Source organism: Chaetodon trifascialis, chromosome 12 (assembly GCF_039877785.1).
Source record: "Chaetodon trifascialis isolate fChaTrf1 chromosome 12, fChaTrf1.hap1, whole genome shotgun sequence".
Classification (NCBI taxonomy): Eukaryota; Metazoa; Chordata; class Actinopteri; order Chaetodontiformes; family Chaetodontidae; genus Chaetodon; species Chaetodon trifascialis.
Window position 1 is genome coordinate 16761979 of NC_092067.1, and position 18542 is coordinate 16780520.

Consider the following 18542-nt stretch of genomic DNA (forward strand, 5'->3'; position numbering starts at 1 on the left):
GGGGGGGGGATCGTAATCTGCAAAGTAACTAGTAATTTCAAATACTCATGATTAGGCATTATTATCCCTTGGTCTTGTGAAAAAACACAGCATTTTAGTGCTACCTTTTCTCATTTAGAACAAAGTAACCATGAGAAAATTAAGACATAATATACAGTATAAAAATATTACAAAATGTTTATTTTCATATCACACTATAACACAAAGCGCAGATTGAGTGTTCCGCTCTGACAGTTGAAGAGTTCACATCTTAAAACACTCATATCTGATTCTTAGTCTGAAAGCAGCCACATTTTACACATTTCTTTCTTCACCTCATTAAATCGAAGAGCTTTCACACTCTTTAATTCCTTCATCTGAAATGTATCTATGTGTTTGCACGCTGCTCAACATGATGACCAACTTTATAGGTTTCTTGTCTGAAGCATGTTGCACATCCTTGGTAAGAGGTTTCAGCTGTCTTTGTCTGTCTTTGATTTGAGGAAGGGCTTATGCAGAACATCATAGAGTCGTCTTGCCTGCAAGCAGAAAACATCACACAGTCATTTATGTAACCTTCCATCTATTTTCTGTATATTCATATAATGTGCATGTATTTCTACTCACTTTTTGTGGCCCAAGGCCTGGACAAAGAACCAAGTCCTCCTTAGAGGCACTGACGATTCCTTCTACAGACTGTCAGAAAAAAAAAAATCATCATCTCAGTATCCTGAACAGATCATTCCTGCTGAGAACATCAATAATTAAATTAAGTAGGATGATAAAATTAATTCAGAGTACAACATTAAAGCAGCCTGTGGATATGTCTGAGGATGAATTTTCCCTGTGGTGGTACTCACAGAAAAAGTGGACAGCAAGGTAATGGCATCAGTCTTGTTTATAGACTTCACAGTGGTCATGCAGTCTGTAACCTGAAGACAAACCAATCCAATCAGCTCTGGATTGTTCAGATTGAAAAACACTGCAAGACTTTAGCAAATACTCTGAGGGTAATTGTCCTTGACGCCGTATGTGACTGCATCACATTCAGTCAATCACATTATAATGTCTTCCTTATCTTTAAATTGGCAGACTTATTAAATTAGAAATAGCAATGAACCTCAAAATCTTTAAACAGAAAAAGATTAAACCACAAACCTTTGACAGATAGTCTTTTTCAACTTGCTCCTTCAACATATCTGCTGGTTTCTTCTCATATGACTTGTACGTTTCCAGGTAACGCCCTGCCTCCTCTGGACTGCCACATCGACATGAAAATGAAAATATTTGGATTATCTATTCATTTTATTTGTTTATTATCAGGCACAATGTCCCCTGATCGACACGGCCAGAATAAAATAACATATTTTCTGAATGTTACAATCAGACTCTTCAAGTGCGAAAAGACATCAAATACCCATTAAAACCCAAAGATGCATTACATCATAAGTTACACTTTATTTCTGATTCTAAACTTCTGTGTTGGCAAGGCCAGGATCGTGTGCACAAAGAGAGCTCAACATTTAGAATTCAAAGTAAACTCTCTTTTATGTCTGTCTCCTGTGACAAACTGTTCAGTCCTCTTAGCTGTGTGTTGCAGGCCTTACCTCCAAGCCAAGATGAGAGTGCAGTCAGCCATGATGCAGATGCGAGCCAGCTCCTTCAGTGCATGATGAGGATCTTTCTGTGATGAAAAATCAAAGCCAGTGAGAAAAACAATATTAATTCTTAAATCATAAATGGAACTTGGAGCTACAGATTTGTTGCACATACAGACGTCCTGTTTTCTTATTCTTTTTTACCCCAAACCCCCAGTCTTTTTCATACTACTATGTATTATTTGTCAACTCTGGTATTTATATTTTCCTCCATACAGTAACAAAATTGCCTCCAGCTGCAAATTTCAGACTTCAATTACACCACTGTTAGTGAAACTAATTCAAATGAGGCAAGTTAGACTGACAAATTAAATGTTCTGCATGGATAGCTTACATTACAGCTCTCCTTTAACACTTCAATGTTTTGTATACGCTGTTCCGTTTTGTTCAATAAAACAACACTTTGTAATAGAAAATCACATTGCCTACCTGAGAGCGGTTACAGTTAACTGACTGGCCTACAAAAATGTAGAGGTATTTTGTGTGTCCACTTACCACATCTACTTGTACCAATAATACTCGAAGGGTGAAAGTCTGTCCAAGCAGTTTGAGACGATCGTGGATGTAGTTTGGATTGAGATTATGATACCTCAGACTTTAGGACAGACCCAAAGCCACCAGCACAGCAAAACAAAACATACAAGAGAAAAAATACATATTAAAAAATGCAAAGCCACTCTTGCACATTGCACAAAATGGGTGCAACAAAGCGCACATCATTTACTCCTCTACACGGACACGCAAACTCCTCATCTCACATTCACACACATACAGTATTCTTGAGGCACATACACCCACCTGAGGAAGAGAGCACAAGTTGTCTGGCCTAAGACATAATCTGGTACAACATCTCCAAACTCCCACGGGACACTCCTCACAAACTTCAGAATGGGATTTCCCCTCTGAATTATAAAAACAAACGTGTCATGTGATGCCTCCTGTTGTGCAATTCAACTAACAAGCCTGAAAATAGTGACACTATGCCAAGCTAATAAAGAAACAACTGAGAGTCTGATGCCTCCATGCAAACTCATTTACCTTGTAATGTGATTGTGAGTGGGAACAGAAATGTGCAGAGAATGGATGTATGGATAGAGAGCGTTTATCATTTCCTGCACAAAAACCTACACCTGCTGCTGCCAAAGTCACGAGCCATGTACGGTTTGATGCATACCTGTCGAGGACTGACAATAATGCTGCTCCCAGACCCCACAGGCTTTGGACCCAGGCTGAGGCTTGGATCTGACGTTTGACAGTTCCCCTCTTTTTGGTCCGTGCCAGCCACCTGTGTCTCCGCACTTTTCTTCACCCCTTCAGTCCCTTTAGCACAGTCGTCAGCTGCTTCACATCCACCTGGGGCAGACGACTGTGAAGCTGACTCACTTTGCTTCAGGTTGGTAACTCCAGCACCTTCAGTCCTGAACAGTTTGGAGGGACACCCTTTCTGTAGGGGACCGGCCACGTTGTTCTTACTCTGGACGATATATTCCGCATAGGACAAGGGCTGGTCCACGGGCTCAGAAGCTGTCTTTCCTGAAGATGATGCTGAGGTGTTTTGTCCTCCTTTGAATGAAGTCTGAAACTGCGGCTTTGGCTGCAACACAATCACATGGAAATCCTGTCTTAGAGTCGAGACTTGTGAAATGAATCGTGAATCACAATCAAGTCTTAGCAAGCTATTCTGACCAAAACTTGGTAAACTATTTAAAAATTTGATTTTGAAACTTGTAGCAGCTAGCTGAAACGCTAGCTACCTAGCTAATTCCTAGCCGCCGTAGAGGTAACGTTAGTATCAGTTCTGGGTAACTAAATACAGACCGGTGGTCTTTCTTTGGTGAAAGCGGAGTCGTCCAAGTTGATGTTGAACCTCTTCTGCATGTCTTTTAACTGACAGTTACTTTTCAAGTAAATACATGCCACTGCCTAGTAATGCTTCTTGTTACGTTACTCACTGCGCTGTACTGACAGCTAGAGCTACCGCGACAACAAGAAGACTTCCGATCCGAATCCTTCAAAACAAAAGCACAGTCTCCACACTATTAACTGACCAGATAATTTGAGATCCAGTGTGCAGCTTACACAAGGGTGATGTGTAAACTTGAAACCTAGGATGAACTTTTCACATCTTGTGTTTAGTCAAACTTTTGAAAAAAAAAGAAAAGAAAAGAAAAGAAAAGAAAAGAAAACATATTGATTGATTCTGTTTTTTTCAGTGAGGAAGAAGAAGTAGGGGAAATTTTAAGACTTTGTGGGAAAGCCATCGCTATCAGACACAGATTATTCAAATCAGAGTGTTCTTATGTTTTAAAGCATGTTTGAAGTGGATCTTCAAGCATTTGCGGCAAGGCATGACAATTGAAAACCAAAATGACAGTACTTTACAAATATAGTTTGCTGTCCGAGTACATTTCTTCAAGCAAAAAAAAGAATAACGCATTCTGTCCTGATGTTTCTAAATATAATCTCTCTTTGCACATAATTAATTTTCCACACAGACACACAAATGAATATCATCATTTGTACATATTATGTACAACAATGAAAATGACTATTCTAATATATTCCCCAAAAGTCAGGATTTCTCACTGTGTCATTGAATGTATTTACTGCTCAAACAGAGATTTTAACCAAGTATATTAACAACAAAGAATATTGTTTAGATATGCCCAGTGTCTTTATTATCATCTTTATCACCATGTGAGACTTTCCACCTCTTTTCAACTGTGATGACTGAAGGTAAAGGCCAAAAAGAAACATGCTTCACTTATGCCTATCGCTTTGTTGTTATATGTGTGGTTATTAGGCAGTCTGAGACTTTCTCACCATACATGTGAGAAAGTCTCAGACAACAGCATGGTCATTTAGTTTATTAGTCCATGTTAAATATTTAGTGAAGTGTGAGCATGAGTTTGGCTCTGTCTGCTACCATGGAGCGTGGAGTTGCCTAGGAGACAGTGACGCCGCCATTCAAACCGCGAAGCATGGCATGTTGGGATACCTTTTCCCATCATGGCGGATCAGGTAGTTGGCTAATGTAAGCGGCTAGCATATTCAACGATTGTTTGATTTCACACATTTTAGGACTAACAGTTACAGCCATCGGACATTTTCTGCACCGGAGCTGCAGCCATCGAACAGAACCTGGGTAACTATATACTACAGAATCGACATATTTGATGAACGAATGAACTTTGTTGAAACAAGTGGCAGCTAAATGTCCTAGCACACTAGCTCCGAGCATGCTAACTTAGCTAGCGGCAATGTCCTGCTGGTGAACGAGTTGGCGGTGGTTCGCCGCTTAGGCCGCGGCGTGCAGGCAGCGTGTTTGGTTCTTTCAGCTTTCAGGTTGCTCAAGTGGTAGGTGTGCAGAATAACTTACGTTTTAAGGAATATCATTTTCCAAAAGAAAAAAAGAACAAAAACAGTGCTTGTTGTGTTAATTTAAGCTACCGCTAGCTAGCTGCAGTGATCTGTGAATGAATGTTAACACTAGCTGCGGCAGTGCAGGCCCGACAGCGATGAGTGTTATCCAAGTAACGTGTTAATATGACTGTCTGTCGCTACTTTTTGCCTCTATTATCCACACAGCTTGGATCTACGTGTAAATAGTTGCATTTTGTGTAACGTAAGGTTATGGCACAATGTATCGGAAACGGAACGAGTAACTAAATGTTAGCGTTAGCTAGCGTTATTTGAAATCTAAAATAACATGTTTGCAACCGAACCTTTAATGGCTAGCTTTAGCATCAACTGAAGCGGTAAAGGTAATATTCACTAGCCAGCTAGACGTGTTGGCTACATAACCTCTAATGTTTGGTGTATTACGAATTTAATGTCGTTGTTTTCGGATAAGTATATATCGTGCAGCATAGGTTATGTGTTTCTAGATATATAGCGTATACGTGATATGAGTAAACTGCGTGAGATCGTGGCTTCTTTGTCACTGTTTTTGAGCAGTGCTTCTCACATGTTACGTGTGGTGGCAGGGCTAATGTTGGCTTTATTAATGCTTTACCATCGTAGAACGGTTACTTTTGGCCAATATTTTTATTTCTAAATCTCTATAACGTATTATAAAGATTATATATTTATATTAGCGAATCGGATCTGATGTGCTTATTCAATACTAATGTTAGGACTAACAAAAAAATAAATAAATAACTTCAAATGTTTTCACAAGAAGTTGTATTTGAGAGATCTCAGTCAACTTTGAATGAAGTTTTTGATGTGAAGAAACATCGCGTTTTAATTGTATGGCTTCCACCCTCTACTAGTAGATATTTACGATCTGTGCATTAACAATCCAGCCTCACTGTAGTCTGGGAGACGCAGCAGGCGAAGTGGATCCAATGCACAACAACACAGGCAGATCCACTGCACAAGGAACGCTATCTTTGTTGAGTTAGAAGAGAATCTAATTCTTTTGTCCTAGTTGGTTATGTCATTGACTCAAACTACCAGTGTTCCTATATTCCAGGCCTGGTAGACCTGCTTTTCTGTTATACCTCTGGCCACATCTTGGTATTTTGCCTTTGGCAGCGCTAGATGTTTGCAGTCTATTTATTCCTCAAAGATAGTTGATCTGTTAGCAGACATGTGTCGCTGTTCATTTCTGCCTCCCGTTTTACTTATTTTAATCAATCAAAATTATTTACTGGAAACCTACTGAAAAATGTGTTGTCAAATGGTAAAAACAAAAGCAAAGTTACTCAGTTATCTTCTGAGAAATCCTTTCATATTCCGATCTTTTTGCTCAGAGGCACTGCAAGTTTATCTAATCATTCGGGTTGTGTGTTCGGAAACAAACTGTCAAGTTGTTGAGCGCAAGAGTTAAGTTCTTGCTGTTTGACTACAGTGGTTCTCAAACTGGGGGATGGGAGACACAGAGCCTCTACAGGCAGTGCATGGATGACTTGGGGCAAAATATGGAGTGAAACTAAGTAGAATGAATATGATTTATGTAGGGAAAATAAACTGAGCGGTGTTTCCTGATGCTATCGTGCTGACCTTGATTTCACAAAGACTATTTTTTTTTTATTAATTGGTTCCCCAGGTATTATTAATGATTTCAATAGGTGAGAATGCATCTTACACAGACAGTCTCCTGTTGTGTGCTCCATGCGTGAAAGGGCAAAACCGGACAATGTCTGAATCTGATTCTCTCATTGGTTAACACATCACTAGTAATAGCCTATCAACATTGAAAGCTAGTGTGCCACAGACAAGCAAAGAGCCCTGTTACCAGTCTGGATGTGTGGCTATCCCCTGCTCTGAGGCTGTAGTGGGGAAACGAATTTCATCAGTGCATGGCTTATTCGGACCATACCGGGCCCGCAGAAAAACCCCATTAGAGATCAAAATCAAAATGTTGCTACTTACATTTTGCTGTAGAATGGTTTTGAAATCTACACTTCGTCTTGTGTTAGTGCTGCATTTTTGTTGCATTTTGTTGCATGAGTTGCAATACCTTTTTTCTCTCACACCAGTGTTGAGTGAAGGAGCAGCACGCCAGTGACATTAAGAGGGCCTTTACAAAGCCAGTGGCACCACTACGATGGAATGTGCAGTGGACATTCCCTCAGGTGAGTGATGGATGACACAAAGAAATCTGTGTCATTTGAATTTTTAACCATTTTGATTTACTTTCTTTTACTGCCATTTCCACACATTACAAGTTAAAATTTAAAAGTTATGCCTGTCATAAAAGTCCTTTGTTGTCCAGAAACTATTAAAACACATGACAGTTTCACTTGCCATGTTCATAGTTATGAAGAAAAACTGTAACAGTGTGTTGGCTCATGACATGGCTTGCTACGTGTATTCCATCTGTATGGAAAAGGCAGCATTATATCGAATGCTGCTTTTTCAAGGTGAAAGGCTAAGCAATGTCTGCCAAATGTCCCCTGTCCCTTAGCGTTACATCACTTTATTCTTAATGCTCTCAAATACTTGCGTAATCTCAAATACTGGCTGCCCTTTGCAGGTGAGGATGACACACCTGAGAAAGATGACATGAAGTCCAAAGAAGGGAGTGAGCCAACCCACAAGAAAAACAAAAAGCACAGAAAACACAAGAGCAAGAAGAAGAAGAGGAGGAAGAAGGGGGAAAAGGACAGCAGTTCAGAATCTGGTGCTGAGTCAGATGTAGAGCCACCACCTCCACCGAGACCAGTCAGGACAACCAGAGCCAGGTCAGAAGAACTAAAAATTAAATGGAATTAAATTTACTGTTGTCTGATTCTTGATAGATGGATTCTATCAACCTTTTGAAATTTTACATTTTATAAAAGTGAAGTTGGCTAACAAAATGAGGTATGTAGTAAGAAGATCATCTTTATTTTCAGTTAAAACTTCATATCTCTTGCTGTTCACATCTCATATCTACATTGTTATCCAATGAAAGTAAATCTCAGTGAAATCTTCGTGGGATTTGTGGTGATTGATTGACAAACAGAAAGGTTAATGCTCCATGAAATAGGAGGTGTAAGAGGCACTAGGATTCAAGTCACATGTATGTTTGTCAGTACATGTAATGGTCTAGATTGTGATTTGACAACCAAATTTTCTATATTGTCTGGATTTGTCAGAGAAAAGCCTAAATTGATTTTTATGCATGCCTCATACGATTTTGTACCTTAAATTTAAAACTTAAATTTACACATTAACAAGGAAAAATATAATTTCTGTGAACATTTTTCTTGTGTTGAAATTTCCTTGTGTTTGTAGTGCCAGACTGGCAGCAGCTGCAGGAGCTGGAGATCATACTGGGCTGAAGGAAGAGGGCAAAAGGGATGTAATTACAGGTAGGAGACCCTACACATGAACACATTTTCCACATTTTCTTTGAAAGTAAGAGATTAATTCCACAGTCATTTGATTTTTTAAAAAAAAAATCACTTTTCCTAGATCGCTTGGACACAGATGGAGATTCAAAATCCAAGAAACACAAAAAACATGCTGCCAAGAAGAAGAAAAAGAAGAGGAAGAAAGATGAAAAGCAGGAAAAGAAATCTCCATCTCGCTCCCCATCTGAAAGCAGCTCAGCTTCAGGTTCTGAGTCTGAGGGTGAAGGAGGTAAAGGGGCTGGTGATGGCAAAAATTCTCCAGGTGCAGTGTCTGACCTGCAAGAACCGGTGTCCAAGCTGGCTCCGAAAAGCAAACGAGGAGAGGAGAAGGGGGTTCCCATCCTTACACAGAAACCTGAATTGCCTGGAGTGAAGAAAGAGGAGATATCAGATATGGATGTGTCTCCATCTGGAGAGAAGGGTGGAAACACAAATGGATCAGAAAAGGATATGAAGTCGCCCTCTGCAGGCCAGGATGAGATAACACAGACAGTGACAGTTAAGGTTAAGACAGAGAGTAGTCATACTGATGGTGCTTTCAGCCATGCCCAAGAACTCCCTGACATCATCCCCAAACAGGAAGGTGCTACCCCAAGAGATGACCCAGGCCTGAAAGATCAAGCCAATTCAGTTCAGAGGGCAAAGGTCAAGGAATGTGAACCCTCCAGGTCTAGGTCCCCCTCCCCTTCCAGGGACCTGGCCATTAAGAGGTCTGGGTCAAGTCATAGTCTGTCACCAACAACTAGCCCCAGTAGACAGCAGTCTGATGGTCAGACACCAGCAGCAGCAGTGCAAGAGCGGTCAAGAACCCTTTCCAGGTCAACCTCGAAGGGGAAACGTTCTACAACTCCTCTAAAGAGTCGTCAGCAGTCACGCTCTCAGTCCCGGTCTCAGTCCCCTAAATCTAGGAGGAAGCCACTCTCTCCATCCCCGAAGTCGACCAAGAGAACCAGCTGTCAGTCCCGGTCCACCTCTCGCTCTCTCACCCCCAAGAAGAAGGTGTCAAAGCCTCCAAAAAAGTCCAAGTCTCCTAAACGTCGGAGGAGTTCATCGTCTGTTTCCCCAAAGCGACACAGAGGTTCCCATTCTCCCAGAAGAAAGGTATCACGATCCCCTAAACGCGGTGGCCGCAGGTCCCCCTCTCTGTCTCGGTCTCCAAGGAGAAGCCGGAGATCAGAGTCACGTCCCCGTGGGGGCGCAAGGCGTTCCAGGACGCGCTCACCTAGACGAGGTGGTGCAGTTGGCAGACGTTCACGGTCACGTTCTATCAATAGAAGCCGTCGCTCCCACTCTAGATCAAGACGTCCTGTTCGTCGGTCCAGGTCACGGTCACTGGCAAGGCGAGCAGGAGGCAGGCGCTCCAGGAGTCGATCCATGTCTCGACGTAGGAGGTCACCACCCCCCAGATCCCGCCGCTCCCGCTCCAGGTCAGTCCGCAGGAGCAGACGGACTCGATCCCGTTCCATTGTAGTCCTCAAGCGCAACCGTCGCTCCAGATCTAGGAGTGCCCGTAAACGGACCAAATCCAGGACTCCACCATCCCGACGTCGGTCTACGTCCCGGTCACCGGTCAGAAGGCGCTCTCGGTCCCCTGGTAGGAGAAATCGTTCTCCACCAAGGTCTGGCAAACGCTCCAAATCCCGCTCATTGTCTCGAAGGCATCGGTCAAAGTCGCGCTCACCACTACCTGGCAAGAGGAGGTCCAAATCTCCCAGGAAGAGTGGAAGAAGGTCAAAGTCTAAATCTGTCTCTGCCGGCTTGAACAGATCTAAGTCCAGGTCCAGGTCTGTGTCAAGTGATGGGCGGTCTGAGAGCTCCTCCCCAGCCAGATCTGCATCTTCCTCTCCTATTAAAGAAAAGAGGCTTTCCTCTCCTAAGGCAGAGCAAACAGCTCTTGGGAAGGAATCTGGAGAAAGTGCAGGCCTTTCAGCTACAGCAGGTCAGACTTTTTTCATTGCTGTTTTCAAGCAAGCTACAATAATTGAAATTGATTTTGTCCCTAAAATTGAGTGTCAGGCCTCCATTACAAAAACAAGAGGGAAACTCCACTTTCTGTTCTCTACAAACTGGCAAATGTTATTTGTAAATCAGTTCAGCCAATGTGTGAAAGTGCAGTATTGAAACTCATGTATTGTCCTTACTTATTATCAAATTGCAGTATAAGATGACACTTGAGTACCCCCAGGCCCCCATCAGAATAGCTGGTTATGATCTTGTTCTTTGTTTGCTCCTGTTAACGAGCAGTGGATATTGATAGTTTAATACTTGCAGTGTATTGCTCATCCCCAAAATTTCAACAACACTCAATCCCAGATATTTGGCCGAATGTGTCTTCATGCCTTCTCATTTAACTTGTGCTATGCAGGTGCGTGGAAACCTGTGCCCTCAGCAGCTACCTCCAGCCCCCAAGCTGGAAGCTCCTCAGAAAAGTTGCAGCCTCAGACGATGGCCCCCAACAATGACAAGGAACAGATGGAGTGTGCCACCTCATCCAATGAACGAGATGTTTCCAAGTCCAGGTCTGGATCCAGAGAGCGTGCCACTAGCCCAGAAAAATCTGATTGTTCAGAAGGCTCAGAGGAAGAAGAGGATTCTTCCTCTCCTGTTGCAACCCTCCTCAGGATCCTCAGCTCCTCAGGTTCAGCATCTCCGGGAGTGCAGAAGAAGCGACTGTCCAAGTCACGTTCACCTGCGGATCGCAGGAAACTTTCACGCTCAACTTCATCGCCTCGGCGATCTACATCCAAGTCTGCATCCAGAAAGAAGCAGTCTAGGTTTGTTGTGTGTATGCTGTCATCTGTGTGTGTTCTGTGGGTCCCAGAAGAGCGTTAAATTAAGCTGCTATTAGGTCTTGAAAGGTATTCAATATTAAAGACCTCATGAATCAGGGACTCGAACGTTATCTAATCACTAGACCTGGTGCTTTCATTATGCTGCACTACAATATACAATTAAACGTAAGTGTTGTTCAGTATTATGCGTATGTTTTTATTATTCATCAGTCTCATTATTCACCTTTCCTCAGGTCCAAATCTCCAGTGAGAAAAAGAGAATCTGTGCGACGGTCTAAATCTCGGAGTCCAGCCCGACGGCGGCGATCACGCTCTCCCGCACGGCGTAAGGGATCACACTCCAAGCCACGGACCAAAATCCGTCGGTCCAAGTCCCGCTCTCCAGCCCGCAAAAGGAGATCCCGTTCGCCCAACACCCGTGGTGGGAGGAGGAGGTCCAAGTCCACAGACAGAAGCAAGCGATCCAAGAGCCGCTCCACAGGCCGGAGGAAAAGGTCAAGGTCAGGAGAACGAAGCAGGCGATCAAGGTCCCGTTCTTCTGATCGCAGACGCCGGTCGAGGTCAAGGGGCCGAGGGAGGCGCCCGGCTTTTCGCAGCCGTTCCTTTGATAGACGGGACAGGTGGAAAAGGGAACCGAGTCACTCTCCAGTTCTCATTCTCCGCAAACAGCGCCGCTCAGGATCCCGGACACGACGCAGCACCAGCAAGACTCCTCCACGCCTCACTGAACTGGGTAAAATATTTTGATAGTAACAATCACTCATAAGACAACATTTATATTTAAGATATGAATATTCAGTTTCCTTTTGCATTGGTTTGTTTTTCTTAAGATTTTTCTTAAGTTTTTACTTACTGCTTGTATGCTTAATCTTGTCCATTTCCCCCTGTACCTGCCCTCTCTATGCCCTGTTGCATTACCCCTCCCTCTGTCTCTCTGTCTTCTTTTCTCAGATAAGGACCAGTTACTGGAGATAGCCAAAGCTAATGCTGCTGCCATGTGTGCTAAGGCGGGGGTGCCCATTCCTGAGAGTCTTCGGCCAAAAGCCATCCTCCAGCTCCCTCTGCCCACTCCATCTCCTACTCCCCTATCCCTACCTCTACCTTTACCTCTCCCGATGGGCATGGGGATGCCCAATATGCCGAATATGCCCAACATGGGTCCAATGGGGATACCCAATATTCCAGGAATGCCCAGCATGTCAAACATCACCATGAGTGCCGCTATGGCTAGTATGACAGCAGCTACTATGACAGCTGCCTTGACCAACATGGGTGCCCTGGCGGCCATGCCTCCCCTTGCCCCACTTCCTACCATCACCAACAAGCCTCCCCCATGCCTCGCCCCCCCAACACCAACCCTGAACCTGGACCATATTGAGGAAGCAAAGCGGAAGGTCACTCAGCAAGCTAACATACACACCATCAAGGAGCTTACAGAGGTAAGTGGGGAGGGTTGGAGGTAAATGTGTAATAAGTTTACACATTTCATAGTAACCGCGTTGAAAGAAGTATGTAGCAGAGTGACTAATGTGTTTGTTTTTCAAGGTGTTTATGTGCACAACGGTGCCCACACAGAGTAACTGATTTGTTTTGATCTGTTTTTTGTAGAAGTGTAAGATGATTGCAAATAGCAAGGAGGAGATGGCCATTGCAAAACCCCATGTCTCAGATGATGAAAGCTGAAACTGAACAGTCATCATGGTGAGATATTTAATCTTAATTCTTCCATTTCTTTGTCAGTCTGTGCCCTTATCTGTAGTGTTCTATTAATTTCACTTCTGGTATGAAATATTCTTCGATGTCCTTTATAGCCTTTCCCTTCGGCTTAGCACTCCCACTGTTATCCATTCCTCTTCCCAACATCCCTCATTTATATTTCTGATTAATTAAGTCATTTATCTGTGACCCATTAAAATACAATCAACCCATTCATTGCTTAGATGGGTTTTTCTTTACCCGGTTCACTCTTCACATACATTTTCCCCAATTTAAAGTAAATCTACAGCAACTCATTTAATACCTCACTGTAGCATCCAACATTGCAATGGATGCAACTTGTCATTGTGATAGTTACGCTCATTAAGTATTTCTGAAAAGATGCGTTCTCACTGAATTGCTCCTGCGTGTTATGCATGTTACAACCTATAATGAAACCTAATGTTCTCAGTAGGCATTAACCGGTGATTTTGTCTCCAATTGATACAAACAAGTTGTACAAAATATTTGACTTTAACCTTTTTGCTCTCTTTCTGCACACAGCCACTCTTCTCGCAGGACTTGAGGAAAATGTAAAAAAACAAAAAAACAAAAAAAACAAAAACAAAAAAAACACACTTTACAGAAGGACCTACCTTCCCACAGTTCCCTTTGGTAGCCAGGTAACCTGACTGAGCCTCATACACCACCAAGAAGAAGAATAGCACCCTAGTTGTCACAGTTTCAGTGCACCAGCCACTGCCCCCCTCAGCTCCCCAGTGTGTTTTTTGTTTGAGAGAGAGAGAGAGCAAGCGAGAGAGAGAGACAGACAGACAGAAAGGGGGAGAGAGAGAGAGACTGGCAGTCTGTCTTCTGTGATACCACTGAGGAAACTGGACACACTGATTGGTGTGCACAGTTTTCTGACTGCATAGTGAGTGTGAGCCTGTATGTGAATTGTGCGAGTGTGTGTGTGTGTGTATGTATATATAGTGACTTTCACCACCAACTCCTCAGTGATGCTGCTTATTTAAGCAGTCACTGTTGTAAAGACTGACGAGGACGCAAACCAAACTAACTAGTGGCGCAAGTGTTTTTGTAAAAGATTAGTTTCTCTAAATTTGTTTAATTTTATGCTTTCTGAAGGGATTGTGTTAAGTGGAAAACGCTTCCTTGTTCTGCTGCATTTCCCTCGGTTACCTCTAGTCCCTGGTTTTATAAACTAATAATGCAGATGAAGCTTTGGTAGATCCTCACATGATTTGTTTTTACACCGAGTGACCACGTGTTGTGAATCCTGGAACAGAGTGCCAGATAGGATTATTTAGAAGGAAGGGAATAATTGAATATATTGGCTGCAAAAAGAATAAGGTGTTGAATTTGGACTGACACAGATTATCACCTCATTCACAAAGCATAACTAAATTCAGTTAGTACTGCCCTGGGTGTGATTTTTCTTTCCCTAATTTTTGACCCGGTCTTCATTTGGGCTTTGTTGGTATTGTTTTCAACGTTGGAAACATGTTTGCTGTAGGTTTGAATTGACAGTTACTGTTGAACGCCAGTACTCTTACACACAGTGTTGTTTGCATACAACACAATTTAAGATGCACACAAAAAGTTACCCTGAGCAAATTGGCCTGGTGGCTGTCTTGGAGATCCCAGATTCAGATCCGATTCACTGGACCTTGAACCATCAATATTAAAGTATGTCAGTGTATCCAAGTTTTGTGTCCCTGCAAACAGGAGGGATGAAAATACATTTTCCCTTACACTTCACACTGTCAATGAAGGTAATTATTACTTCTTTAGAAGAACATTTATATGTGACTGTGTGACTGATGGTGATAAACAATTGTTTTTTGTTTTTTTTGTTACAAAATACACTTTTGCCTTTGTCTTTCTATTGCTCCTCACATTATTATAACCTAATTTCTGTGGTTGGCTTTTTTGGAAGCATGCATGAGGAACACAATTCATGTCATTGTGCAAGCAATGACAAACTACTCGTAGTTATTTCAGAGTTGAATGAAGAAAGTTTGACCCAAACTGTGACATTATTCAAACTTTTTGTGTATAAGACAATCAGGTTCTCCATGTCAAGATGCTTTTTTTGAACAAAGAACTAAAACGATATGAAATTTATACATTTTACAGCGTCGGGTTCTACGCAGCCTCTGAGTAGGGATAGAGAGAAAACCAAAATATATCAAGGCCACATTTTACTACATCGAAAGGCTATTGCATGCACACGAGATACAATGTGGTCCCACCTTTTTTATGTGAATGCATGCACATATGTGCGTATACTACGTTGACTACATGGGTAGGTAGTCGGCACACAACTACGGTACATATTATTCCAAGTATACCAGCTCATTCGGCAACACTGTTGGCGGTCCCCTAAATGAAATAAGCTGTGTGCCGGCTGTTTGTATACAGTATCAAAACTTTTCTAAAACAGTCAGTGACTTTTAGCAAGTGTCTGTGGGATTGTTCTGTTTAATAACTTAATCATGCTCACGCATTAACCTTGGGCCTTTTAATATTTGTATTGTCAACTAGCTCTACGATGCCTTCAGGACACACAGTTGGTATAAGCTGTGGTTGTCTGGCAAGTTGTTGGTAAATGGACTGACCTTTCAGCAGGCTGTTTGGTGAACCTCGTGAGGTACGGTGGGTAGACTGTTGATCTGCAGGTTCATTTTGGTGAAGAACTTCAGGTCAGGTTAATTACATACAGCTGATATGCAGCTGTGTTTTATTTAGGGGACAGCTGACAGTGGTGTTGAATGAGTTGTGTGCATCTCTACGCACAGTGGGTATACTTGAATTAAGGTGTACTGTAGTGGCGTGTTGATAACCTTCCTGGAGATTCAGTGTAGTTTATAGACTTATCTTGGGCACAAATTAATTAAAATGTAGGAAAGAGTTGTGTGTCGTGCACACGCAATAGCATTTTGTTCGATGTAGTAAATACAGTCTCGAGATATAGATGCAAATATTTTTTATTTCTCTCTGTGGCCACTCCAGGGCTTTGTAGTATTCAGATGGCAAATCGGTAAGAATTGTTATGGATAACACAATATGTAGTAAATTGAAAACATAATGAAAAACCCAACAAACCCCTTTTCATTTAATCAACTGATAGATTTGATACCTGCTCTAATTGTGAATGTGGTCACCCTGGCCTGCACCAGGTCGTCTGTGTGCTCTGCGTTTGAGTAAAGAGGATCCGTGTTTCACTGAATGCTTTTGTCCCATCGGATAACTGAAGAACAAAGATGAAATTGGTGCTTTTGAGAAAACTGGCAGGGATGAGTTTGTTTTCTGTGTTTTTTAAGCAATCTTGCACTCATAACTCATTTATTTTCACTGGAGAGGGAAATAATTCTGGATCCATCGTGCTTTGTTAACCTCTCACGCCCAGGGCTGTTTAACTGTAGAAGATAATCTGTGAAGGTTTCGTCAAACTGTAACTATTCTGACTCTGTACCAAAAGTGTTGAATTGTTTGAGTCCCTCAGATAATCTTTAGATATTTTAATGACAGAAAAATTGAATTTAGAATTTTTTTTCCTTTTGGTCATTTGAGTATGACATCGCTTGCTTTGTACATAATGTGTTGACGATTATTAAAACTTCAATGATCTGTAAATGCTTGGGTCCTGTGCTTTGTTCGCTTCAGTCAGACTCATAGTGTATGACTGCACATTTGAAGATATGTGAAATGCAGTCCTTTCTGTTTATCAGCTTTCAGCTTATCAAAGTGATTTAAAGCTGATGCAGTTGTGGGTGTACCTGCTGCGGGACTGAAGTGGATTTATCCTCATGTGATATAGTCTGTCCACAACTGTAATGCGATAGATTTCAAATATGTAGAGAGGACTTTACAAACACATCTTGACATGGGAATTAGGTATACCATGCCATGATTAAATTTTCCAAACAGTAAGTGAGAAATGAATTACTCACTATTCAATCAAATGTCCTCTGGTTCCACAGAGTTTGAAGATTAGTTTTAACAGTTTGTAGATTTGCTGCTGGGAAAACATTCAGGAGAGTGCAGCTTGTTAAAAAAGATGAAAAGCTGCAGCTTATTTTAAATTGATCTATACGCATCCATGGAGGAGTGTTGGCTGTGTTTCAGAAATGCCGTTAGAGCCGGATAAACTATTTTAAAACAGCCAATTTCATCACAATGTAATGACACCTGCTGGTGTGTTGCTCTAAATCATGTTGTGTATCCACATGTTTTAACACCAGAATGCTTTACATCCCGTCCTGTCTTTTTGGAGGAGGTCTTTCCAAATGATAAAGCCAGAAATGCAAATCATTAGAATTTGGGTAAAAGTGTGTGTTAAGATGGACTTATTGATAGACTTTTTTGCTCTTATTGATGCTCTTATATGTGCGTTACTTGACGGAATATGTCACAACCTTTATCTGATCCACACGCTGTGTGGCACACAGATTCTTTTTGATCAGACGCTACCAAATTATAGATGACCTCAGTAAGCTGGCAACACACTCCTGGTCCAGACTTTCACCATGAACACACACACCTGTCATGATCAAAGGGGAAATAAAGGAAAGTAGCTTTTGTATTGTGTGACATAGTAATATAGCCTCACGGCAGTTTGTGAAATAGTCATGAAATTTAATCTGCAGGATTTGTTTATACGGACACATTTTTTTGGGACATGCAGCTTGACGTCGGCACCGTGTCCAATACTGTACTATGTTTGCTCTGATTCGGCTGAAAGTCGTGCTGAGTGTCCCAAAAAGAAAAATGGAACAGCTTAAATTTTGTGACTGTTTCACAAACTGTCCTGATACTGACCTGGACACAGTGAACGAGTTGCCTTTGTTTAAAATTAGGCTGCCCCTCCAGGCTTGAATGGGGTCACAGAATAGATGTTAAGTGAAGTTAAGATATTGGCCCAGTTCTGCATTGCTCAGCAGTGAGTGACCAGCTCTCAGATCTATAATGAAAGCCCTCAGCACAGCCTGATTGTGCAATTTATTGATTTGCAAGTCTGGGCTTGTGTGTGGGCAGTTCATATGTTTGCCTGAGCGGAAGAAACATAAAGATAGAAAAAGATAAATATATATTATTAGTGTTTCAAGTGCCCACTTCCTGTGTGCTCTGTGCGCGGATAATTAAAATGCCCTTTTCAGAAAATGTTTCAGCCTTGAAAACACCTGTAGTTATGAAACCCTCCTACAAGTGGTGCACTTTCTCTTTGTTTCCACTGTACTCTTATTGTGGAGGTCAGAGGCTTAAAACAGAAAGCCTTAAAACACTGTAAAATGAAGCTCTAACCGATTGCCTAGAAACAGTGGTAACGTAAGTGAAGTATAAGAGCTTTGACACATTCAACTCTTTATTTTCAGCTGACAAGTTTTCTGATTTACTCAGATGTCGAGCGTCTTCATGAAGGAAACCTAAAAGGCTTTAATCTGTGGATTTGCTCGCTCAATTGGATAAAAAGGTTAAAAACTCCCGAGTGAGGCTTTAAAATACAAATCACCACGGCATACACTCAGATGAAAAACACAATCATTACCGTA

The 18542-nt window shown here is 41.9% G+C and overlaps 2 protein-coding genes across 2 annotated transcripts; one reads left to right on the forward strand and one right to left on the reverse strand.

The window, feature by feature from the left end:
• Window positions 1–159: 159 nt before the first annotated feature.
• ercc1 (excision repair cross-complementation group 1) lies at window positions 160–3624 on the reverse strand. The gene is made up of 9 exons (XM_070975446.1): window positions 3456–3624; window positions 2812–3231; window positions 2436–2539; window positions 2133–2232; window positions 1587–1663; window positions 1138–1237; window positions 840–911; window positions 607–675; window positions 160–518 (listed from the first exon to the last, which is right to left on the reverse strand). The coding sequence occupies exons 1-9, from the start codon at window positions 3513–3515 to the stop codon at window positions 453–455; spliced, it is 1068 nt and encodes a 355-aa protein (XP_070831547.1). The 5' UTR covers window positions 3516–3624; the 3' UTR covers window positions 160–452.
• A 978-nt stretch (window positions 3625–4602) lies between these two features.
• sona (SON DNA and RNA binding protein a) lies at window positions 4603–16623 on the forward strand. Its single transcript, XM_070975447.1, has 10 exons — window positions 4603–4782; window positions 7124–7219; window positions 7621–7828; window positions 8364–8440; window positions 8544–10421; window positions 10848–11256; window positions 11508–12007; window positions 12226–12713; window positions 12883–12975; window positions 13534–16623. Exons 2-9 carry the CDS (start codon window positions 7192–7194, stop codon window positions 12955–12957), a joined length of 3663 nt encoding a protein of 1220 aa, XP_070831548.1. The 5' UTR covers window positions 4603–4782; window positions 7124–7191; the 3' UTR covers window positions 12958–12975; window positions 13534–16623.
• Window positions 16624–18542: the final 1919 nt, after the last annotated feature.